Raw genomic sequence first — 20,580 nt, forward strand, 5'->3', positions numbered from 1 at the left:
CCGGCGAGATAATTAAATTTTTCAATAGGTTAATGTATGGAGCACGTATTATGTCATCATCAACAGTAAATAACTGTCGCTATAGCGACATTTTCCCATTTGTACGGTCGGAATTGGATAGAGAAATTCAAGGGCTTTGTTATATTGTATGGTGTGCAGTAGAAATTGTGTGAGTTAAAGGTTGTAAATTAGTGTTTTTGCGTGTAGTGTAAAATACATGTATTTTGTATTGGACAACGAATGACGGAATGATAAGATTTTATAATCAGCCTGTATTACCAAGTTGAGGTTTCAAAAAAGATGTTAAACTGATATTAAATTTATTTAATGCATAATTCTTAATTTTTACGTGTTTAACCCAGTGTTATGAAAACTTTTAATGTTGACCACCTGAAAATGCTTGATTTGACAAATCCCATACATATGTTTTGATATGTTACATGTTTTATATCCTGTTATCTCAGCTTATGGCGGATGACGAGTGGACACAGTTCATCAGCCATCAATGGTAAGAGTATGCATGGTCCGCTGTTATGATTTTGTATATTATATAACTCTTCAGAGGTACAGTTTCTTGTCGAACCTCTTAGTTCTACAGGCTGTCAGTGTACAACATCTGCAGTGTTAGCTTCCTTCAATGGCAGCTGCTTCCTTTAAAGAATCTGGTAGTGACCATATGTGGACAGTTTTGTTCTTTTTTTCACAGAGTTGTTCAACCTCATCTTCTAATTTCTTACAGCTGTAAGTGCATTAAGCCTGATTGTGTTTTTATTCATTTTCTTTTCAATAGGGTAGGAATTATAGACTTTGTCTCAGTTCTAGGAGATTCTTCTTATTGCTAACATCTGTAAGTAAGTACACTGAGAGTGTCCAGTATACAATTTATATTTACCCGTTTAGGTTTGTGGAAACTGGTCTCATTTCTTCTGGGAACCGGTCTCATTTCTTCATGTTTTTCACTACTTTTTATCAACAGCTGACGGCTGCTACCTTGTCTGGCACTGTAAATGAGTTGAGTGCTTTCAAGAACCTGTTCCGTCTTGTTTGTCCTTATTTCACTGACTATGCTCGTATTACAAACAAAAGTAAGTTCACTGAGAGTATGCAAATTATATTATATTTAGTCTTGTTTCAGTTGTACTTAGTGATTACAAGATTCTTGGACTTGGGTATCAGTGTATCAGATACTTCTTGTGAGCTTACGTAACACGTTAGCCCAAAAAGTCACATACTAAGTGGCTGTTTTATGTATGGTTAGACTCACTGATAACACCTGTAAGTACACCAAATAATCCAGAATATGAATTATGTTTGCCTCCATGTAGGGTTGTGAGACCTGGTCTTATCAGACTTGTCTTTGTTGTACATGGATTGTCGGTCTCAGACTCGGCTTCAGTTTTAAAAGATTGTTACAAACTGTAAGTACAATGATTGTTCAGTATACGCATTATATTTACCATCTTTAATAGAGTTGTGGGACCTAGCCGCCGTTCTACGTGGTAATACTAGGTTTCCAGGCAAGGTCTCGGTTTTATGAGATTCATATTGTTACAAACTGTAAGTCCAACGATTGTCCAGAATACACATTATATTTACCATCTTTGTATTAGAGCTGTGGGACAGTTCTACCAGACGACTAACAGATTGTCACAGAGTTCTACATAGTGATGATAATACAGGTAATTTGTAATGGAACTTGTGAATTGTATTTACTGTCTTACCTGCTGCAGTTGGATAAAGACTGATAAATGACGAAATTGATTTGATACTGTCATGGCCAAGGAGACATTGATTTACTAGCTGTACCTATTGTGGTTTTAACATATTTACAGAATTAATTCATTACAAATATAATTATAGAAAATATTTAATTAAGGTTATGGAAAGTAAAAAAGTACAGTAGTATAGTAGCCAATATATGGTTGAAATAGGTTTAGTATAGTCTGATAATACACCACACTATACTAGTGATTTAATCTCTAATATATGACTGTCTTAAATGTATTCAATAAGCTTGTTATAGTAAAGTCATAATCTATTAATATATGCTGTACTATTTCATTCCAGTACTAACATAATAAGACTGTTATAGACCTTATTATTCTGGGCTTTTTTCACAGTGGGGATTCTGTACTGTTCCCCAGTGCATGGTACCCCTGAGTCTAGACCCCTGTACTTACTACTTAAGTTATATATATATATTGTCTTAACAATACAATACATCTCTCTCCCTCTCTCTGAACACTAATGTAATGAACAAAGTACACTAGTTAGGCACTGAATGAACTGGTTGTAGCTAAAAAAGGATAAAGACTTACGTCTGTACTTCCATAAACAAAATTATACCTACTGGTACTATACAAAATAAAATAAGCAGTTACTGCTACAGTAGTGTCTGTTCAGCAGCATTTTGAAGTGAATCATTTACAGAGGGAGATCTGACAATATATAGATTGCATGGGGTAATGAATTCCAGTCATTAATAGTTACTCTAGATCTTTTACATAGTCTGTACTATAAAAATAGACCTTTAGTATGGTGTTTAATAAATTCATTGTGTAAGCTCTTGTTATATATAAGCCCAGACATGCCAACTCTCTGGCATGCATCAGTTAGGCGTGAGTCTCACTCTTTGGCTAGTAATCTCACGCTCTCATATATGCCTAACCCTCTGTTTCTCACTCTTTCAGCTTAGTTCTCACACCTGATCTGCTTCATAATTATAGCCCTCTGCTTAAAATTGGACAGCCTTTGCTTATTTTTGTACTTTGAGCATGCAGCGAGCTTTTTTTTTCTTGGTCTTCACTACCAAAAATCCTGGAGCTGCACTTGAGTCTGGTCCACATTGCTGGTAGTGTTTGAGGTCTCACTCCTAAAATTGTTCTGAAGTTGGCATCTCTGCCTCTATGGGTGCACCATAGATAATAGACACCCCATACGGTAGGGGTTATTATTATTTTGTTATTACAACTTTACAGTGACCAGCACTGAAGGTCTGACAGCAACATGTGCTGCAGGCTTTGGATTACCTAACCTAACCTAACCTAACCTAACCTAACCTAGCAAACTGGAACTGGCAACCTAAGAACAGTACTTGACCTAGCTAACAATAAGGCCGGTGTCTATTATCTATGGGTGCACTGATGAGGTGGGAATCGACGGACCGTGCTGTAAATGCCGTAGCTAGATAGTAATCTAACATATGCTAGCGTATGAAAAGTAGTATCTCGAGTATCAATATCGATTCACAGAAGTGTTCTAGAAGCTTGTACAGTTAAGCGCCTAAAGGAAATAAAACCGGGGAAGCGATAGCGCGTTTACAGTGGAGTGCGAATGAGTGATTAGAGGACTGCTGTGTTAGAGAAGGTGCATTAAATCTTACGATTGTTTGTTATTTGTCGTTATTGTGTGGTTAATTGTGTAACAAAATACGATGTTTACCAACCATGGTGGGCGTTTATTAGGAAATTGCACTTTGTGCGTACTGTAAACATGCGTGTCGACTCAAGTACTTACCTGGGCCTTGCGGTAGGCGACTATCAGTTGGTGAACCATCAAATACCAACGTAACTCTGCATTTTAATATCATCAGCCCTTTAGTGCTCCTATCAAGCCTACCCCAGATGGGATTTGTAGGGTACATGCCGCCCAAAGTTTCCCCTTGGGTGGGGGCATTTGCAATAAGCACAATGGGAATCCCGTAACTTGCAAAGTGTTGAGAATGCACATTTCCACCAATTCTAGGGTAAGTGGTTTTAAAGCCATATTTTTCGGCTCCCTTGCCTTGTGCTAAACACTAAACACTCTGTACAGGCTGTGTCTTCTGTGTTCACCCTCCAGGTTTTTTATTTTATATATTGGGTAGGAAGAGAAGGGTCTGGTGCTGTTCAAATCCCATAATCATGTCAACACGTCAAGAGGTGGAAGTCACAAGTATGCTGTACACACTGTATTGATAGCCTCATCTGCTTACACTCTGTTATAATAATCGTACCATAGTGCAGCAATAATGCAAAGCTTAGGTATCTATCCTTACATGATGGTTGACCCCAGTGCAACTTTAATTTGTAAATTAGCTGGTGATTGGTAAATGCAGATACAGTAACTTTTGTGTTTGTCTAGTTTACTAGTTAGGCACTGGAGGGTTAACACTGGAGGCAAAGCCTATACAAGGTGCTTACCACGAGCCAAGGAACCTAAGCAATAATCTTTAAAGTGAAATGGGACAAATGTTATTGAGTTTCTTTGGTTAAGACTACTCAATTAGATGGGTAGTATCAGGATGAGTACAGAAGCCAAATTGTACAAGACGCCTTTTTCTCCTTCCCATTAATGGCCACATGAGACTAAATCTTGTGAACACTGATTTCTGGACAAGAACAATGAATCAAGAGAAGCATTTGACCTGTGAATTAGCAATTCTCAGTTTTTAGCTGCTCCCATTTTCCAATATACAACTGTACTTCAAACATTCTACAATAGTAGCAAGAGTTCATAATATTTGGGGGATGCTCTCAAATATGAACTCTTGATTAGTGCTGAGCAGTTTTGATATTTCATACCTGCAGACAGTATGATATTGTTACTTGATATTGCAGTATAACTAATATTAGTACACATTAGCTAGATTCCATTTTAGACCTCTACTATTAGATACAGATACAAAAGTACAGTTTCTACTCAAGACAGAATTGTGTTAGTAAGCTCATTGCAATATATTATTCTGCACCAGTCTGTATCCTTTCATATGTACACTTTTCATGAAAATAGTGAAGATTTAAAAGACTGTTTTTTTTTTATATCCACGGTGTTACGGTTTAAGAAATTAGATGGTATCAAAAACAGATACTGCGGTTTAACTAAATATTTGGTATATTGCTTAGCACTACTCTTGATAGTAGCTTATGTTTCCCATATATATATATGCAGTATTTTTAAATGCAACTGGAACTTTGAAACATTTACTATTTTGTGCATAGGTTAAGTATCAGTTGTGGGTTTAAGCATTCCACTAAAGGACTGGTTAGTAGCCTTGACCTCACTGAGTTGATGACAGTTGTAGATTGGCAACAGCAAGTGTCTATGTAACATCTACTTGTCTCACAAGCGCATGTATTTAATCATAATGCAATGGAGCCAACAAAATTAATTATTTAGGCTGTTTTTGGGTGGATATTAAATCTCATATACTCCACCTCGTTTTCTAATATACTCCATGCCTTCAGGCACAATGTAACATATGTTTAATATACAAGTTTATCCAATGAGTTTGTCTGGCGCTGCCCGCCCCTTTGTGAAAAGGGCGGGTGGCACCAGACTACGCATTCCTAACTTACAATGATGTAATGAGGACCGCTAAATTGTGTCACATGAACATGCATGGTTGCTAGTATTATTGTGAGAAAACCAGCTGCTTTTGCCGATGGTACGGTAGAAACAACCATGAAGAGGTAACTAGTTTAAATGTAGTATAAAATAGAGTCTAAAGTAGTTATACGGACACAATGTGGAGTCTATGGAATTTATAAACCCTCAGGCCCTTAGCAGTGTTGTCGCTTCGCTTGTGTGCTACAGATTCAGGCTTTCATGCAAAATGGCTATACGGTCACTAAAGGTCAAATTTGCAATGTCACTATATCAAACAATAAAAAGGAGTACAATTTTTGCTCGTGTGTTACAGATTCGGGCCTTCGTGGTTTATAAATTCCATAGCCTCCACATCGTGTCTGTATAACTATTATTTATTGGGATAACAGTAGAGCAGCATAGTGCAAGCAATGTGTCATTTGTGATATGATTATGAAACTTTCCACATAAATTGTACTCCTTGTAATTTTATTGTTTGATATACCGTATACGTGGAAATTTTGGTGGTGACTTTGATTTGGCGAAATTAGAACGTACCGCCAAATTAAAATGATGCCAAATATAGGGAGTTCCGTTTAAATTATTCGCACGTTAGTCTTTCTAAGATGGCCGCGGTAACCCTGTTTAAGTTCTTCAAACGAAAGGAGCAATCCATCGGGAGTTCTCTATTAACTAGTAAAGACATTGAAAGTGCAGACAGAGCCGTGGCTAAAGCATTGGAAGCAGCTTCTAAAGAAGTGCCTCGAGGAAAGTATAACTCGTATACCGACGAACAGCGCGCAGAACTAGGAAAGTATTCCTTAGATAATGGGCCTACTACAGCAGCAAAGCATTACTCTAAAGTGTGGGGCGTTAACATCAATGAATCAACTTGCAGGCGACTGAAGGTGGAGTATTTTGACAAACTGAATGAGGAAATCAAAGAGAGAAAAAAGAAAGGTCAAGCACCAGAAACTGAACCAATTGTCATTAAGAAGTTGCCCACTAAAGACAGAGGAAGGCCATTAATGTTGGGTCAAGAATTAGATGCAGCAGTACAAGAGTATGTGGAGTCCCTCAGAAAGGTAAATGGATCTGTCAACACTCTTGTGGTAATGGGTGCGGCAGAGGGCATAGTTGGAGCCAGGGATATGTCTAAGCTCAAACAAATTGAAATCACTAAAAGCTGGGCCAGATCATTACTCATCAGGATGGGTTATGTTAAAAGGAAATGTACTACTTCTGGAAAACTACCTACAAGATTATTTGACAAATCAAAAGAAATTTTCCTTGCAGATATAGCAGCTGAGATTGTGATGAATGAAGTACCCAAAGAACTTATCATAAACTGGGATCAAACTGGTCTGTCAATTGTTCCCACAAGTGACTGGACAATGGAGAAGCGGGGCACAAAAGTTGTACCTATTGCAAATGCTGATGACAAAAGGCAGTTGACTGCTGTACTGGCTGTGACTGCAAGTGGTGAGTACCTTAAACCTCAACTATTGTATAAAGGAAAAACAACGAAATGTCACCCAACAGTGACTTTTCCAGAAGGATGGGACATTTGGCATAGTGAAAACCGTTGGTCAAACGAAGAGACTACCAAGAGGTACATTAGAAAGATCATAATACCTTTTGTGTCACAAAGGAGAAAGGATTTAAAGCTAGCACCAGCACACCCTGCTATCACTATATTTGATGGGTTTCGAGGGCAAACTACAGATGAAGTCATTTCATTGCTACGACGGAACAAAATTATACCAGTGCAATTGCCACCAAATTGCACTGATAAGTTGCAACCAGTAGATCTTTCTATCAACAAACCTATGAAAGATCACATGAAAAGAAAGTTTCAGGAATGGTATGCTATTGAAGTTCGACAAAAGCTCAAGACGATTCCTGTCAGTCAAGTTCAAGTGGATGTCAGCCTTTCGGTCATCAAGAACCCTAGTGCAAACTGGATTATTTCAGGGTGGCAAGCACTTGAAAGGAGACCAGAAGTTGCAATTAACGGCTTTAGGAAATCTGGTATTTATGACATCATTGACATTTAAATCATCGTTTTGAACTACTAGTAAAGAGTACTATAATTGAATTGTATACTAATAACTAGCATTTAAAATGATTATAGTTGTACAGTATGTCAATATGTACAGTAAATTAAACTTTTTTAATCACTAGACAAATCATCTATAGTCATCTAATCATTATCAGCTACAGGAAATGGCTCTAACTCCAGCTGTTCAAAACATTCTATCAGATGCCTCCTCATTTTACTCTGGTCAAATTTTGTTGGCAGGATTCCACTGCTGGCTATTGAAACACATGTTGCTATCGCAAACAGCCCACAATCAGATGTACCATCCTGTTTTGGCCCATCTCTCACTTCAACCTCTACTTTAGCCCCAAACATTTGCTTTAGAATCTTAACTGTGGCTTCATCAATGGAAGAATACAGTGAATCATAAACAGCAAGCTTGGGATAGGTGTTGACTGTGGAAGCAGCAATCCAATGACACCCTTTACAGTGGAGTATCTGTAGAGCGTTAGATGCACTCTTAGCGGTTAGCCTCTTGGACTTGGTTAGAGTCAGTGTAGATTGTAGCCCATTAACTCTAAATTTCCTGCTAAGCAATTTCTGAGCAAAATTAATATGTTTGTCAGTCAAAGAGTCACCTGCATGGAAAAAAAACATGTATTACCTTACTATGTTTCGTGTACTGTGTGCATACAGTAATAATATGTAGACATAGCCTTGTGGTGCTGCTAGAGCTGATGGCTATAGCTAAAAAAGGCAGTGTATTTGTAAGCAAAAGGCAGGGGCGGATCCAGGTTTATGGAAAGGGGGGGGGGGGGGGGGGGTCAAAATGAACTGTGAGGCACTACATTGTCTAGTTTGGTAAGGTGAGACCAAAAAAACAAAACAAAAAAAATAAGGTCACAGCCTGCTGACAATAGCTGCCCACCTCACAAACTACACATTTATCACTGATAAAGTACATAAAAATCCTTACATAGCTCACTACACACTACTCTAATACTGTGACTGCTTTATTGGAGTGACTGCTCTATTAGAGTATCTCGATCTTGGTATGCTAAAAAATTTTGGAGGGGGGTCAAGAGCCCCCTTTGACTCCTCGCCCCTGAAAGGATTGATAATTGTACATAAGTGCATCATTTAGCCATTACGACACTTAAAGGTTTACTACTAAGTATTAAATTAAAAACATTAGAGCAATGATAGTAATTATTCAACTACGTACGGATGATGGTATTAAGAGTAGCTAGTTTAATCCCAGCCTATCAGTACATTACCAGTATGTTTCTGACAGCAAGGTTTAAGATTTCAATCCCACTATGTTTTAAAACTGAACCTTTCAATATCATATCTTTGTCTGTAGTTTTCAGAAGCTGACGTTCACACTTTAACCATGGCACTCCTTCCTGGTGATTGTCATTTGTTGAGATGGAATCAAGATCAATCACATCATCATCCACTCGTATTTTCTTATCAGGAGGAATACCTGGTACTGTTTCCTTTATACTTCGTTTTGGTGCCTTTTTTGCTAATTTTAATTCGATTGGAGGACATGTCGACACTAATCTTCGCACTTTGGGTACCAAATTGCTGCTCATGGTGCTTTCAAAAACGAGTTTACACGGGATCTCTAACCCTCCTTGTGGCAGGTCAGAAGAATATCGACGATGTGCATCAGTAATAATGCAGCTCAATGATCCACCAAACCCCAAGAACAAGTGACAAGCTGCCGAAATCTTTCTCGGAACGTGCCCAATAATTTCACTTCCCTTCTTAATCGAGACCGCGTACGAGTCGCTGGCATTTCCGTCCTCTATTTCACACACGAGAATTTCTCCTAAGGCTGGGGTCCATCTATCACTATACACTTGGAAACCACGAACGCAGGAATCGACAGCATGTGTATCCATGACAGAATACTAATTAACGCGCGCTATAATACAAATCTCGTAAAAAACGCGGACGGAACCGCCAAATTAAAATTTCGCCAACCTAAATGTTTGACGGATTCGCCAAATTAAAATGACGCCAATCGGTGTTTTAGTTAGAATCGCCAAATATTTGACTCGCCAATATTTCCTCTTATACGGTAGTGACATTGCAAATTTGACCTTTGGTGACCTTATAACCATTTTTACATTAAAGATTCATAATTTTGTCTTTATTGCCTTAAAGCGTTATTTTATGAGAAACCACCGGAGGTCTTGCTAAAAGAAACAACCTGCCCAAGATGTGCCTTTTTGCAAGCCTCGGCAACTACATTGCATGCATCATGGACTTACCTTTATCCTGATTTGTGTCCCATTTCTTTTTGTATGTGTTGGTTGGAGGTAATATGTTATGGCTGACTATTGCGAGAATTGTCTGCAATTTCCGTAGTGAGTGAAATGATTACAGAGGCTCTTATAATGTTTTTCATTTGTAAATAGCTGAAAAAACAAAGCAGAATATTGTCAGTAATTGATAGTCAGGGACTCAGGGCATGTTTAGTCGTGGAATTTCAGTAATTTTATTGTTTCCCTTGATGTCATTCTTTCTTTTGATGTGGTATGTGCTGGTTCACCAGTGACTATTGTGTTGCAAAAAAAAAACAAGTACCATATAGCGTTTCTCGCAGAAAAATGTACTTGTAAACACTTATTACAACAAGTAATAAATTCGCATGAGGAATTTAATGTCGCGAATTTGTCACCTCATGAGATTAAGTGTCGCATAATTTTATTTTCCCATACCAGATGGAAGCACCATGAAATTTTGTCATGTTAGCTGTGTTTCTTTGTATCTATGTTTGTATCCACAATGAATTGATGCAGACGTGTAAAGTTCACCAGGAAACTGAGTAGGGTAGCCATGTTCAGCAATGTTTGTTGGTAAGAAACACTTGTTGTGTAGAGGAATGAGCAACTGATGAGCCTTTATCAATGATCAGCAAGCTGGCATGTAATAAAGCTGTTATGTACACAAACAAGCACCTGATTCATTGTCAAATGTTCCAATACACCAGTTTTACGGCCACTAAAAACCTCGTGATAAACAAAACTCCTAATAAAATATGTCATGAATTTTAATATTGTGAAGTGCCCAAAACGTGAGATTAAAGTCCTCACGATTAAAACCCGCTATACGGTATAAGGAAAAATTACATTTGAGTAGGTATCATAGAAATAAAAAGCAAGGAAACAAGTGAGGTCGTCTACACCTGCAGCTATGCTGGTGAACATTAAAACCCTACTTCAATCATGTATGTTGACAGGCTGTACATATTTGACTGAAGTAGGAAATATAACTCCACTAGTATAGTTCCAGGTATAGACAATCTGCTTTGTCTTATTTCTACTCATATGTTATTTCTCCTTACAGTTATAACTCAATAGTTTTATAAAATTTTTGACCACATTTTCAGAATTTGTCGCCTCTTGCTACAAATGTTAATATCAAATAGGGTGGTCTTGTACCTGGACCTTATTTTTGTGTTAGTGGGTGAAAGTTGTTTTACTGTACCCACCTACACTGAACTGGTATCAAATTTCAATACAATCTTTAGTGAGTGTTGTACACACTTTAATGATGTACATACAGTGTATGCATGCGTACATTGTGTGTGTGTTCATTTTTTTGTTGCTACTTAGGAATGACCTGTATCCACTGACCTCACCATTATTCAGGACCTAATGGCACAAACAGGTATGAACGTACCCATACATTATGTTGTCACAAGCACTGTATTGTGATGTCATATAAGCACAATAGTACTGCATATTAAGGTTACGGTATAGTCACGGGCAATCATTCAAATTTTTGAATGCCTATCAATACTTTTTGCGAAGGCCATTAAACTAGTCTGCTGAGTCTAGCAGTATGAAATGAACACAAAGCCCTTCATATTTAATGTTTTTTTGTCACTACAGTGTAATTTGAGGCAGGTGGAACACTACAAGTTGTTGTAGCAAGACAGGTAAGCCAGTCCACACGCTCAGCTCCAGCTGTCATTACCGTGTTTTCACTGCCAAATGCAGCAAAAGCTGTAGGCTCTATGGGCAGTTCTGGGGCATGGCGATACTGTACATTGAATTTATTAGGTCCTGTGGAAACGTTTTTGGTGTTTTTCTACAGAGATACAAGCCTTCAAAGAGCTCATTTTACTCGAAGAAATTACTAAAAGTTTAATAAAACGCCTTCACAAACATTAACTTAAAATATCACTTCCACTGGACCTAGATATTTTAGTTGTTTAGTTACTTGTGTCAAAATTAAATTATAGGGATTCGTAATCTGTTAGTCTGGTTTTTGGCAGCACCATTTTTGATAATATTGCTCTATGGTGGACCACACACCCAAGAACAGTTGTTGTTCTGCAATATAAACAACCAAGTACAAATAGTTGTATTACTTCCACAACACAGTTGGTGAAATTATTTATCCCTTGCTTGGTTTAGAGCAGGTTCTGTAATTTGTTCCGCCCATGCATTTTATAAAATATACCATAACCTTAACTAAGGATCATGCCTTTTCTGGCCAAAAATGTCACCCCTAAAACCAGTCTCAATTTTCCTTCATGACAGCTTGGAAATTTTGATTAGGTACAACCAAGCCCATAAGTGTCTTCAGAGTGACCCCAAACCCTTCCAAAAGGTTTTACAAAATTTATATTTTCTGCTGACTAAATAACTGGCTAACCGATGCCTTCAACCAACTGTGAGCTTGATTTCTTCACACTTTGGCCTGAGATATGCCTTTTCACCAACCACTGCAGCTATACCTTTGAACTCCTTTGTGTCTTCAGTTCTATTTGCTGACAACATAATGGTGTTGATTCGTAGTACCACAATACGGCTTCCCTGCATGGCTACCTATCATGCTTATCACCTGTATTTCTGTAACGACTGAATTGATTACAGAGACACTTATCATGCTGTTCTTTGTGTGTAACTTTGTGTAACAAGTGGAAAACACCTATTAACATCACTTTGCGAGATCTGACTCAAGTATATGCATTGCACCAGACCCTCTTCAGTGGTGGCACTTACATATTCTCTAATCTTTATCTTGGGGCTGGAGGACAAGGTGCATGTGCACTTGCATGGTACAAATTTGTATTGATTTGAGTATTCTAACTAGCCATTTTGTGTTGTGGTTAATAGCAAGAGTTCATAATATAGTAGTAAGAGAGAGCATCTAACTGAGATGCATTTATCAAACTTACTGCCACTAGTACAGTATCAACACTTCACTCTGTTATATAGAATAGAGGCTTCACCATATTCATCACCTATCAACAGTTCTCTCATACCAGTAGAGTTGAATTAAGCACCAATCAGTGCCTTTCCATACTAGGATAGGCATTGATTTCATCAAAAGGTGAACTTGTAACAGAGCATTTGTACAGGGTATATTGAGCTTTTGATACTCTCCCTCTTCTAATATTATGAACTCTTGTTAATGCTTGCAATATAATGTACAATTTGAGATTCATCATCAACACACCATTGTAATGTGTACTTGTTTTAGAACCATATATGTGTGCTTTTGTATCAGCTACATATGCATGTACATGTATCTCTACAAAATTAATGTCCAAGTATGGATACTGTATTTAGTTGGTTAAATGTTGTAGCATTTATTACCTTAGTTCAAAAAATCTATGTGGCAACTATTTAGACTCCACCAATGCTCGATGCTCGAAAGTGATGTTTAAGCTCATAATTTTAAGAACAAAAGAATACATACATGATATATCTGTGCAAAATATACTGAAAATATTGCTGCTAAAAATTTGAAGAACTTATGGCCACTGAAAAAACTTTCTAATACTCACGTATTCAAACATATATCGTATTTCCTTGGTTAAACACCACAGCTTCAATAGCAACCGAACCTAAGCAGCACCACAATTGGTTCTTTAATACGTACAGTACACATACAGTGTATGTGCATTGTACCCTGTATATCGTCAATAAATAATGTTTCAATGTTTCCAAATAAGGTCCTCTATGGTACTTTAATAATGACCTCAATGATGAGGTGGCCTTGTTAGTGAGATAATGAAGTATACCGTATTTGTGTTTGGGACCTACTTGACAGGGCTACTATAGTGAGGTGGTCTTATTAAAAGTGTGATTGATATGTGAGGTTTTACTGTGTGCTTGTGAGTGAAACAATTGGGAGCAGATGACCAATTATTAGTGGAATTTAATAAACCACTGATCAATTAACCATAGTGCTACATATGTACGTAATACTCTGTTTTACTTTCTTACTTACAGCTGCACCTCCAACAGAGTTTAAGGTGTTCAAGGATCACTACAGTGCTCTGAAGAACATATTGTCAGCTCAGAACTTGTCCCAGTATTTTGTGTCTGCCAACCTGATCAGCTTCCAGGATGAAGAAGAGATTTGTGCTGCTTCAACCTCAGCCAAGAAGGCTACCATCCTTTTACAGAGAATAGCCTCTCCGCTTGAAAGTGGCCACAGTTTTTACTTTCATAAGATGCTGGAAATCATGGATGCCCATGGCAACATTGCCACAAGGGATTTAGCCCATAAGATGCAGGCAGATCTAGTTGTTGAAAGGTCTAAACCAAAAGGTACACCTACAAGTCAGGCGACCATTACTTCCTCAAGTGACATACGACCTAATCTGCAACACCAACCCATGTTGCCTCACGGAACCAGAGGGATGAATTCTCCTCCTGCTACTGTGACTACTTCTAATCCGTCAGCTGTCACAACACCTCCTGGTGATGTTGATACCACTGGTGAAGGGTCGGAACATGTTGATCTGAAAGGTGTGCATGCATGCATGCATGTGTGTAGCGTATGTGAGTGTGTGTGTGTGTGCGTGCGTGCGTGTGTGCGTGCGTGCGTGCGTAAGTGAGTGTGTGCATGCATGCGTGCGTGTGTGCATAGCCAAGTGGCTAGAACACCAGTCTGGTAATTGAAAGGTTTCAGGTTTGATACCCAGTTACCCAGTTGTTTAACCCTTAAACGTGCATAAGCCTATATATAGGCAAATACGCATGGCTGTAAACAAAGTGCTATAACTTTCGAAGCATACCTCCTATGGCTAAGCAATTTACTTCATTCTACTCGTAATGTAATAAACATTACAATGATACCTAGGGCTTTCCCCTTTGTGCTAAAGCATGATGCCAAAACTCACCATGTAATCAACTTTTCATTAAATAAACAAGCAAAACTGCGGTTGTTCCAATCGACTTCCAATAAGGTTTGTTTGCTTCAGCGTTAAATTTTGCATTAGGCCATACAAAGCTCACGTGATTAAACCCACAATCGGAAGTTAAACATGTGGTGAGAAGCTTGGTTGATGGATAACACTTTGTTCTTCACTTCATAACAGTACCTTCCCCAAGTAGCCCAGTGAATAGAATTTTGATCAATGTGTAGTTTTAGGCTAAAGGAGTTGAGCTACCCCACCTAATGTCGCCATGAATGCGTGAAATGTGTAAACACACATTCCCCAAAAGTTTCATGCGCGTTTAAGGGTTACATGGGAACCTGGTGACCTAGTGGGGAGGGTTGGGCACATCAATAGGCACCTGGGCAGAAACAAATGCTATCTGTCTATGTCTCACACAGTGGGCAAAGGTCTAGGTGTAACTTCATGCATTGATGTTTAGTCCTTCCCCAGGAAGATTTGCCTGTGCTAACTCACAGCACCTGAGTAGTGCAATAAGGTCATCTGTGGACCTTAAAATGGTCTCAATGATATGATGATTTATTAATGAGGTCATGAAGACACCTTAATTGTGTACATGCGGTACCTACTTAATATGGTCACACTCTAGTGAGGAAGTTAAAAAATTATAAAAATGTAATTGCTTTACTATATGCTTGTGAGTGAAATGATTGGGATCAATTAAAGCACAGGTATCCCAGTGCTGGTTCACTGGTTAGACGTGACCACGCTAGCATGGTTTGCATCTGCTTTGCTTTTTGTACGTGTAGTGCATGTGTGTGTGGATGAGCGCATGCACGCATGTGTGGGTGAATGCACACACGTGTGTGGGTGAGTGCATACACACGTATGGGTGAGTCCATACACTGTGTGTGTGTGTGTGTGTGTGTGTGTGTGTGTGTGTGTGTGTGTGTGTGTGTGCGTGGGTGTGTGTGTGTGTGTGTGTGCGTGGGTGTGAGTGCGTGCGTGCGTGTGTGTGTGCGGGTGAATGCATGCGGGTGAATGCATGCACGCATGTGTGGGTGAGTGCATACACACAAGTGTGTGTGTGGTGTGCATCTATCTAGTATAATGTTTTTCCTGTGAGGTTCCAGGAGTGATGCCCACCAGTTGCTGTCGCTTTTCCTTGTAGTAAAAAAAAAACTTCCTTCACATTACTCACATTACTCCAATGTTAACTGTCCATAATTCTATAGACTTTTAAGTGCTTATGGTTTCACCCGTGAGACATGGTACCATATAGCAGGGTACTAGATGCACTGAGTATTTGCCTACACACTCTTAGCATCTGAGTACTACTCTGGTGGTCTAGTGTTTTTAAAAAAACCAGGTACGTGCCCTCAGCCAGCTATGGGTGCATGCCTGGTTTTCTGAAATTCCCCTTTTCCTAAAATAACATGGCTTGTATGTATGTATATTTGTTTGTCTTCCCGCACTCATGGGCTTATGCTAAAAGCAGCCTGTATGTGAGAAATGAACAGCGCCCAGTATAAACCTACCTGGTAAGCTTAACTTTAGGGAAGTTTATTTGTGCCAGCTTGGAAAACAAGTGAATTGAGTTCCTGAAGATGTTATGAATGCCTTCACAATAAGCTATATGGACATAAAACAACCAAAAAATGACTTATCTAGCTTTGTGCACTACCAGAAATAATGAATTCTATCGAATTGAAAGGGGGCACGTTCTGTATTTACATGAACAAAAATGAAGGGCAATTTCAAGGCTTACTCTGAACAATATGCATGAAAAAACACAAGAGTTATAAAACAGATAAAACAGTTGAGAAGTTATTTCTGTGCGTAATTTGCAGTTTAAAAGTGAATTAACCTTGCATAGCAATGTAATTACCGAATTACAAAATAATTAATAAATTAGGAAATACACTAAATTATAATATTTACAAGTCTAATTAGCAATGGCATTAATATAAACTACATGATTTAACTACCTATTTGGTTAGAAAGGAATAGTATTACAATGCTCCCTCAATTATCCGAGCACTTGGTTATCCAAACAGTGGAAATGACTGCTCTATTAGAGTATTTCAGACGTATGTTCTATTAGAGTATTTGAACAGGGCTCTATGTATAAATGAATGGGCTTTGATTATCCTAACTTTTTGATTACCTGAACATGTCTTGGACTCTTGGTCCCAAGGGTGTCAGATAATTGTGAGAGCACTGTAATTGCATAGGCGCCTGGTTTTTAGAAGTAGCACATCAACTTGTATGACTGTTTGACATCGCTAAACGCTGTCCTGTCTTGCTTTCTATGTGCATGTGTATTGTGCGTACATGTTGTGTATGTGCATCCTTGTGGGTGGGTGGGCTGTTGGTTGTGTGTGTGTGTGTGTGTGCGTGCGTGTGTGTGTGTGCGTGCGTGCGTGTGTGTGTGTGTGTGTGTGTGTGTGTGTGTGTGTGTGTGTGTGTGTGCATTGCAGTGTGCATTGCAGTGTGCATTGCAGTGTGCATTGCAGTGTGCATTGCAGTGTGCATTGCAGTGTGCATGTGATGGCCAATGAGTACTCTACTATGCATGGCATAAAATATGTGTTGTTATGTACTGTATGTACATGTACACAAGTTTTGGAGCCTTAGAGATAACCCTCCACCATATTTATGGGACTAACAACAGTGTAGTACTATAGAGCAGTGTTGGGCAAGTTACTTTTTAAAAGTAACTAGTTACATATTACATATTACTTGCAACTGAACTATTTAGTTACAGTTACATATTACCCATAAAATAAAGTAACTATAATAATATTACATATTATATTACTTTGTGTCCACAGCCTTAAGCTGTCACGTGTGAAACTACCACCTTATCACGTGACATGATTTCGTTGTTGGGCAATGTGCAAATCTGGGTTATAAGTAAGAAGCTGGTGAATAAGCTTCATTCAGTAGGCTTCATTACTTCGTTGTGGCTAGGCGATTACTAACAAGATTAGTAACTTCGTTACTTGTAAGTAATAATATTATGTAATATTAGACTCGTTACAGTAACTATATTACTTAGGTAACATGTTACATTTGTAAGTAAAGTAACTTGAGTTATATTACCTTTTTTTATAGCGTATTTCGTTATATTACTTAGTTACCACAAAAGTAATAATATTACGTAACACATTACTCCCAACACTGTATAGAGTATCATTTTTTGTCATTTACAGTACTGCTTGACCTGCTATAAATTATCTTAAAATCTTCATTTATGTCTGACACATTCATTATCTATGACCAATCAAAGTTTTCACCGTTAATTTCGGTCATGTTACGGCTTTTCTCAAACTTGTAATGGAGCCATGTCTGCTCTTGACACCTTTATTCAACCCACAAAGAACTTCTGGGGTATGAGTGTTTACACAATATGGGCACGCTGGCGACATTAGGTCATGTAATTAAATTCTTGTAGCCTAAAACTACATTATAGCCTAAATATTTAGACGGGAAAATTTTCGAGGTTGAGCAATGTTGCTAAAATAAAATTTTTGTGGATTTGCAGACACTCCCAAAATGTATTGGACTAAATATTTCAAGGATAAAACTTTTGCTGGTAACCGTCAAAACTACAAAATCAGCAAAAAAATTCAGCTATACGGAACACACTGATCAATAGTCCGTTCACTGGGCTACTTGGAGAAGATTAAATGAGCATTGTAACTATAGCAGCTTACTTATTACGAACTGCATCTCCGTGTACCAAAAATTCTTCCCACATCATTAATTTCGATTGTGGGTTTACTCACATGAGTTATATATGGCCTGAGTCAAAACAAGCAGAACTTGTTGCTAGTTGATAGGAGCAACCACCATCAAGTTATACACATTTTATCAAGGTACATGTATATAAAGGGTTTGCGTGTTTTCTTGCCAAAAAGTTATCTACACAGCTAGTTTGGCCTTACTGGCCACTGTTAAGCTTTAATAATAATACTGTTTAGCACTAGGGAAAAACTCTTGGTATCATTTTAATCCTTGAAATAGAATAACATGATTTGCATAGCCATACATGCTTCAAAAGTTATAGCACTGTGTGCAAGGCACACATATTTGGGTCAGTTTTCTAGCCTATTTGGGCTTAAGGATTAAACAAGAGGAAAATATTTATGAATTTCAGTCACCGTAGATTCCCTAAAATTTCGGCATCTCTAAATATTTGGCACTCCCCGTGCTTTGAACGCAATGTGCTCTAAATTTTGGCAAGCGCAAGATGGTTTCTAATTATAAGCGTGCTAATTTTTCGGCACTTGGAGTACTAGTTGACAAAGGTCCCTTGAGTACTGAGGATTCCCAGTGACCTCACACAATATGCTACCTCGATGTTGTATGAAATATCAAGTGTGAAATTGTTCAGGGAACGTACCCAACAATATCATCGTGTGACATCACGGCCAGCTACCACAAAACAATCTTCGTTTCTGTTCACAGAATAAAATCTCTCCTGGCCCCACATCTCGATACCCCCACAGATAACGCTTTGTTAAGCCATGGAACACTTTATGCAGCATCAGGTAGCTAGATTTATCACGAGATAGTTTAATAATATTATTGATTGTGGTTTCTATTTTTTATTACTGGTTGAAATCCTTAATATTACGTCTGGATGATTGTATTCAAAAGTGATGTAGTATTGACATTGACCATCCCTCCTGGATAATGTAGTCAATCATAGTATATAGCGCTGTGGCCAAGTGAGTGTTGTGGTATCGTCAGCGCCGCCTCAAGGTGTTCCTGTTGGTCCCTGTGTAGAAAGAAATTCATAAAGGAAGCAGTAAACGGATCGCAAATAACATAGCCATGAAGCGTGCAGACTGTATTAGGGATAGATCCCTAAAAATTCAACAATAGCACCGGGTTAGTACATTTTTTCCTAATTTTTCGGCCAGACACAAACGGAATTAATTTATTTCTGCCGAATTTTTAGGGAATCTACGGTATCCAGAACTCTAGTTCCACATCTGCTTGTGAAGGCGATTGTTCTATTAGAGTAGATGGATATTCGTAGTGTATACTATTTTAGTTATACTTTTCTGTATCAATTATCCACACACTGCCATATAGTAGTTACAAATTCTTCAGTATAGTGTTGGTCCTCAGGGGCTTGGAAAACTGATTATGGTACAGTCATGTTTACCTGTTTCTTTGCTTTGTTTTGTTTAGCTCCACAAATGAAGTGGATGCGTAAAATAGTTATACCAGAAACTTCATACTGCTGGAAGACCATTGCCGATTATTTGGAATACACTATTGCAAAGAAAAAGGAAATAGAAGAGAGACAACGTGGTGACCCCGCCAAGTGCTGTGCCGAACTACTCGAGGACTGGTTGTCAACTGGTAATGGAGTGAAGCCAAAGACCTGGTCCATGCTTGTATCAGTCTTGAAAGAGATCAGAGAATTGAGGAATGCTGCCCAAGCTATTGAGGAAAAACTAATAAGTGAAAAATTAATCTGTAGGAAATAAAAATTTGCGAATGTGTTTTGTATTATTTTTTATGTATTGCATTGTGCTGTTTGTACAACTATTTTCTTCACTTAAGTAACATATATTTTCAAGTAACTGGCGTGCATATGTAATTTGATTATATGTGCTTACCTCTTGTGTGCGTTTATTCCTTGTCAATTACTATTATAGTCTGGGTATATATTTTAGTCACGGGGATGATAGTCCTTGATTACAAGAGTACAGTTCAAATGGTACAACTGTATATTGTGAAAATTTTAAACCAGAACAGGATGATTATTGGCTAAGGATGAGGGAATTACACTGGCATAATTTTGGGAACTTTGATGGCAGACGATATTCTGCTAGCGAATTCTGCTAGAATAATCAGGGAATAATGGAGGATAATACATAGGTGCATAATTAAAGGTGTAATTGCACGTGATTATACTGCACCTTACATAGGGTTAACGCATTGTTTTGTGTGGTAATAAATTTTTGTAGATTCTGATACACTTTAATTACAGTAGGTAGCATTCAAATAATTTCAC

At 38.2% G+C, this 20,580-nt stretch overlaps 1 protein-coding gene and 1 long non-coding RNA gene across 5 annotated transcripts in view; both read left to right on the top strand.

Moving 5' to 3' along the window:
* LOC136254807 (uncharacterized) overlaps nt 1–1,854 on the top strand; it is a 123,472-nt gene extending 121,618 nt beyond the window's left edge. For 2 of the 4 annotated variants that reach the window (XR_010700782.1, XR_010700780.1), the window contains exons 2-10: nt 465–508; nt 563–741; nt 791–847; nt 901–1,085; nt 1,136–1,275; nt 1,326–1,418; nt 1,470–1,557; nt 1,611–1,679; nt 1,731–1,854. This is a non-coding gene — a long non-coding RNA (uncharacterized lncRNA). Of the gene's footprint in view, nt 1–464; nt 509–562; nt 742–790; nt 852–900; nt 1,086–1,135; nt 1,276–1,325; nt 1,419–1,469; nt 1,558–1,610; nt 1,680–1,730 lie in introns of all 4 variants that reach the window. The other 2 variants (XR_010700781.1, XR_010700783.1) reach the window with 2 other exon arrangements.
* A 1,409-nt stretch (nt 1,855–3,263) lies between these two features.
* Nucleotides 3,264–20,198, top strand: LOC136254798 (uncharacterized). The gene is made up of 4 exons (XM_066047538.1): nt 3,264–3,366; nt 11,017–11,071; nt 13,651–14,172; nt 19,749–20,198. Exons 2-4 carry the CDS (start codon nt 11,059–11,061, stop codon nt 20,048–20,050), a joined length of 837 nt encoding a protein of 278 aa, XP_065903610.1. The 5' UTR covers nt 3,264–3,366; nt 11,017–11,058; the 3' UTR covers nt 20,051–20,198.
* Nucleotides 20,199–20,580: the final 382 nt, after the last annotated feature.

Source organism: Dysidea avara, chromosome 4 (assembly GCF_963678975.1).
Source record: "Dysidea avara chromosome 4, odDysAvar1.4, whole genome shotgun sequence".
NCBI lineage: Eukaryota > Metazoa > Porifera > Demospongiae > Dictyoceratida > Dysideidae > Dysidea > Dysidea avara.

What these genes read in the sequence shown, in the direction of transcription:
- LOC136254798 (XM_066047538.1), top strand. An exon ending in GGAACATGTTGATCTGAAAG is followed by an intron (nt 14,173 to 19,748) that starts GTGTGCATGCAT and finishes TGTTTTGTTTAG; the next exon opens with CTCCACAAATGAAGTGGATG.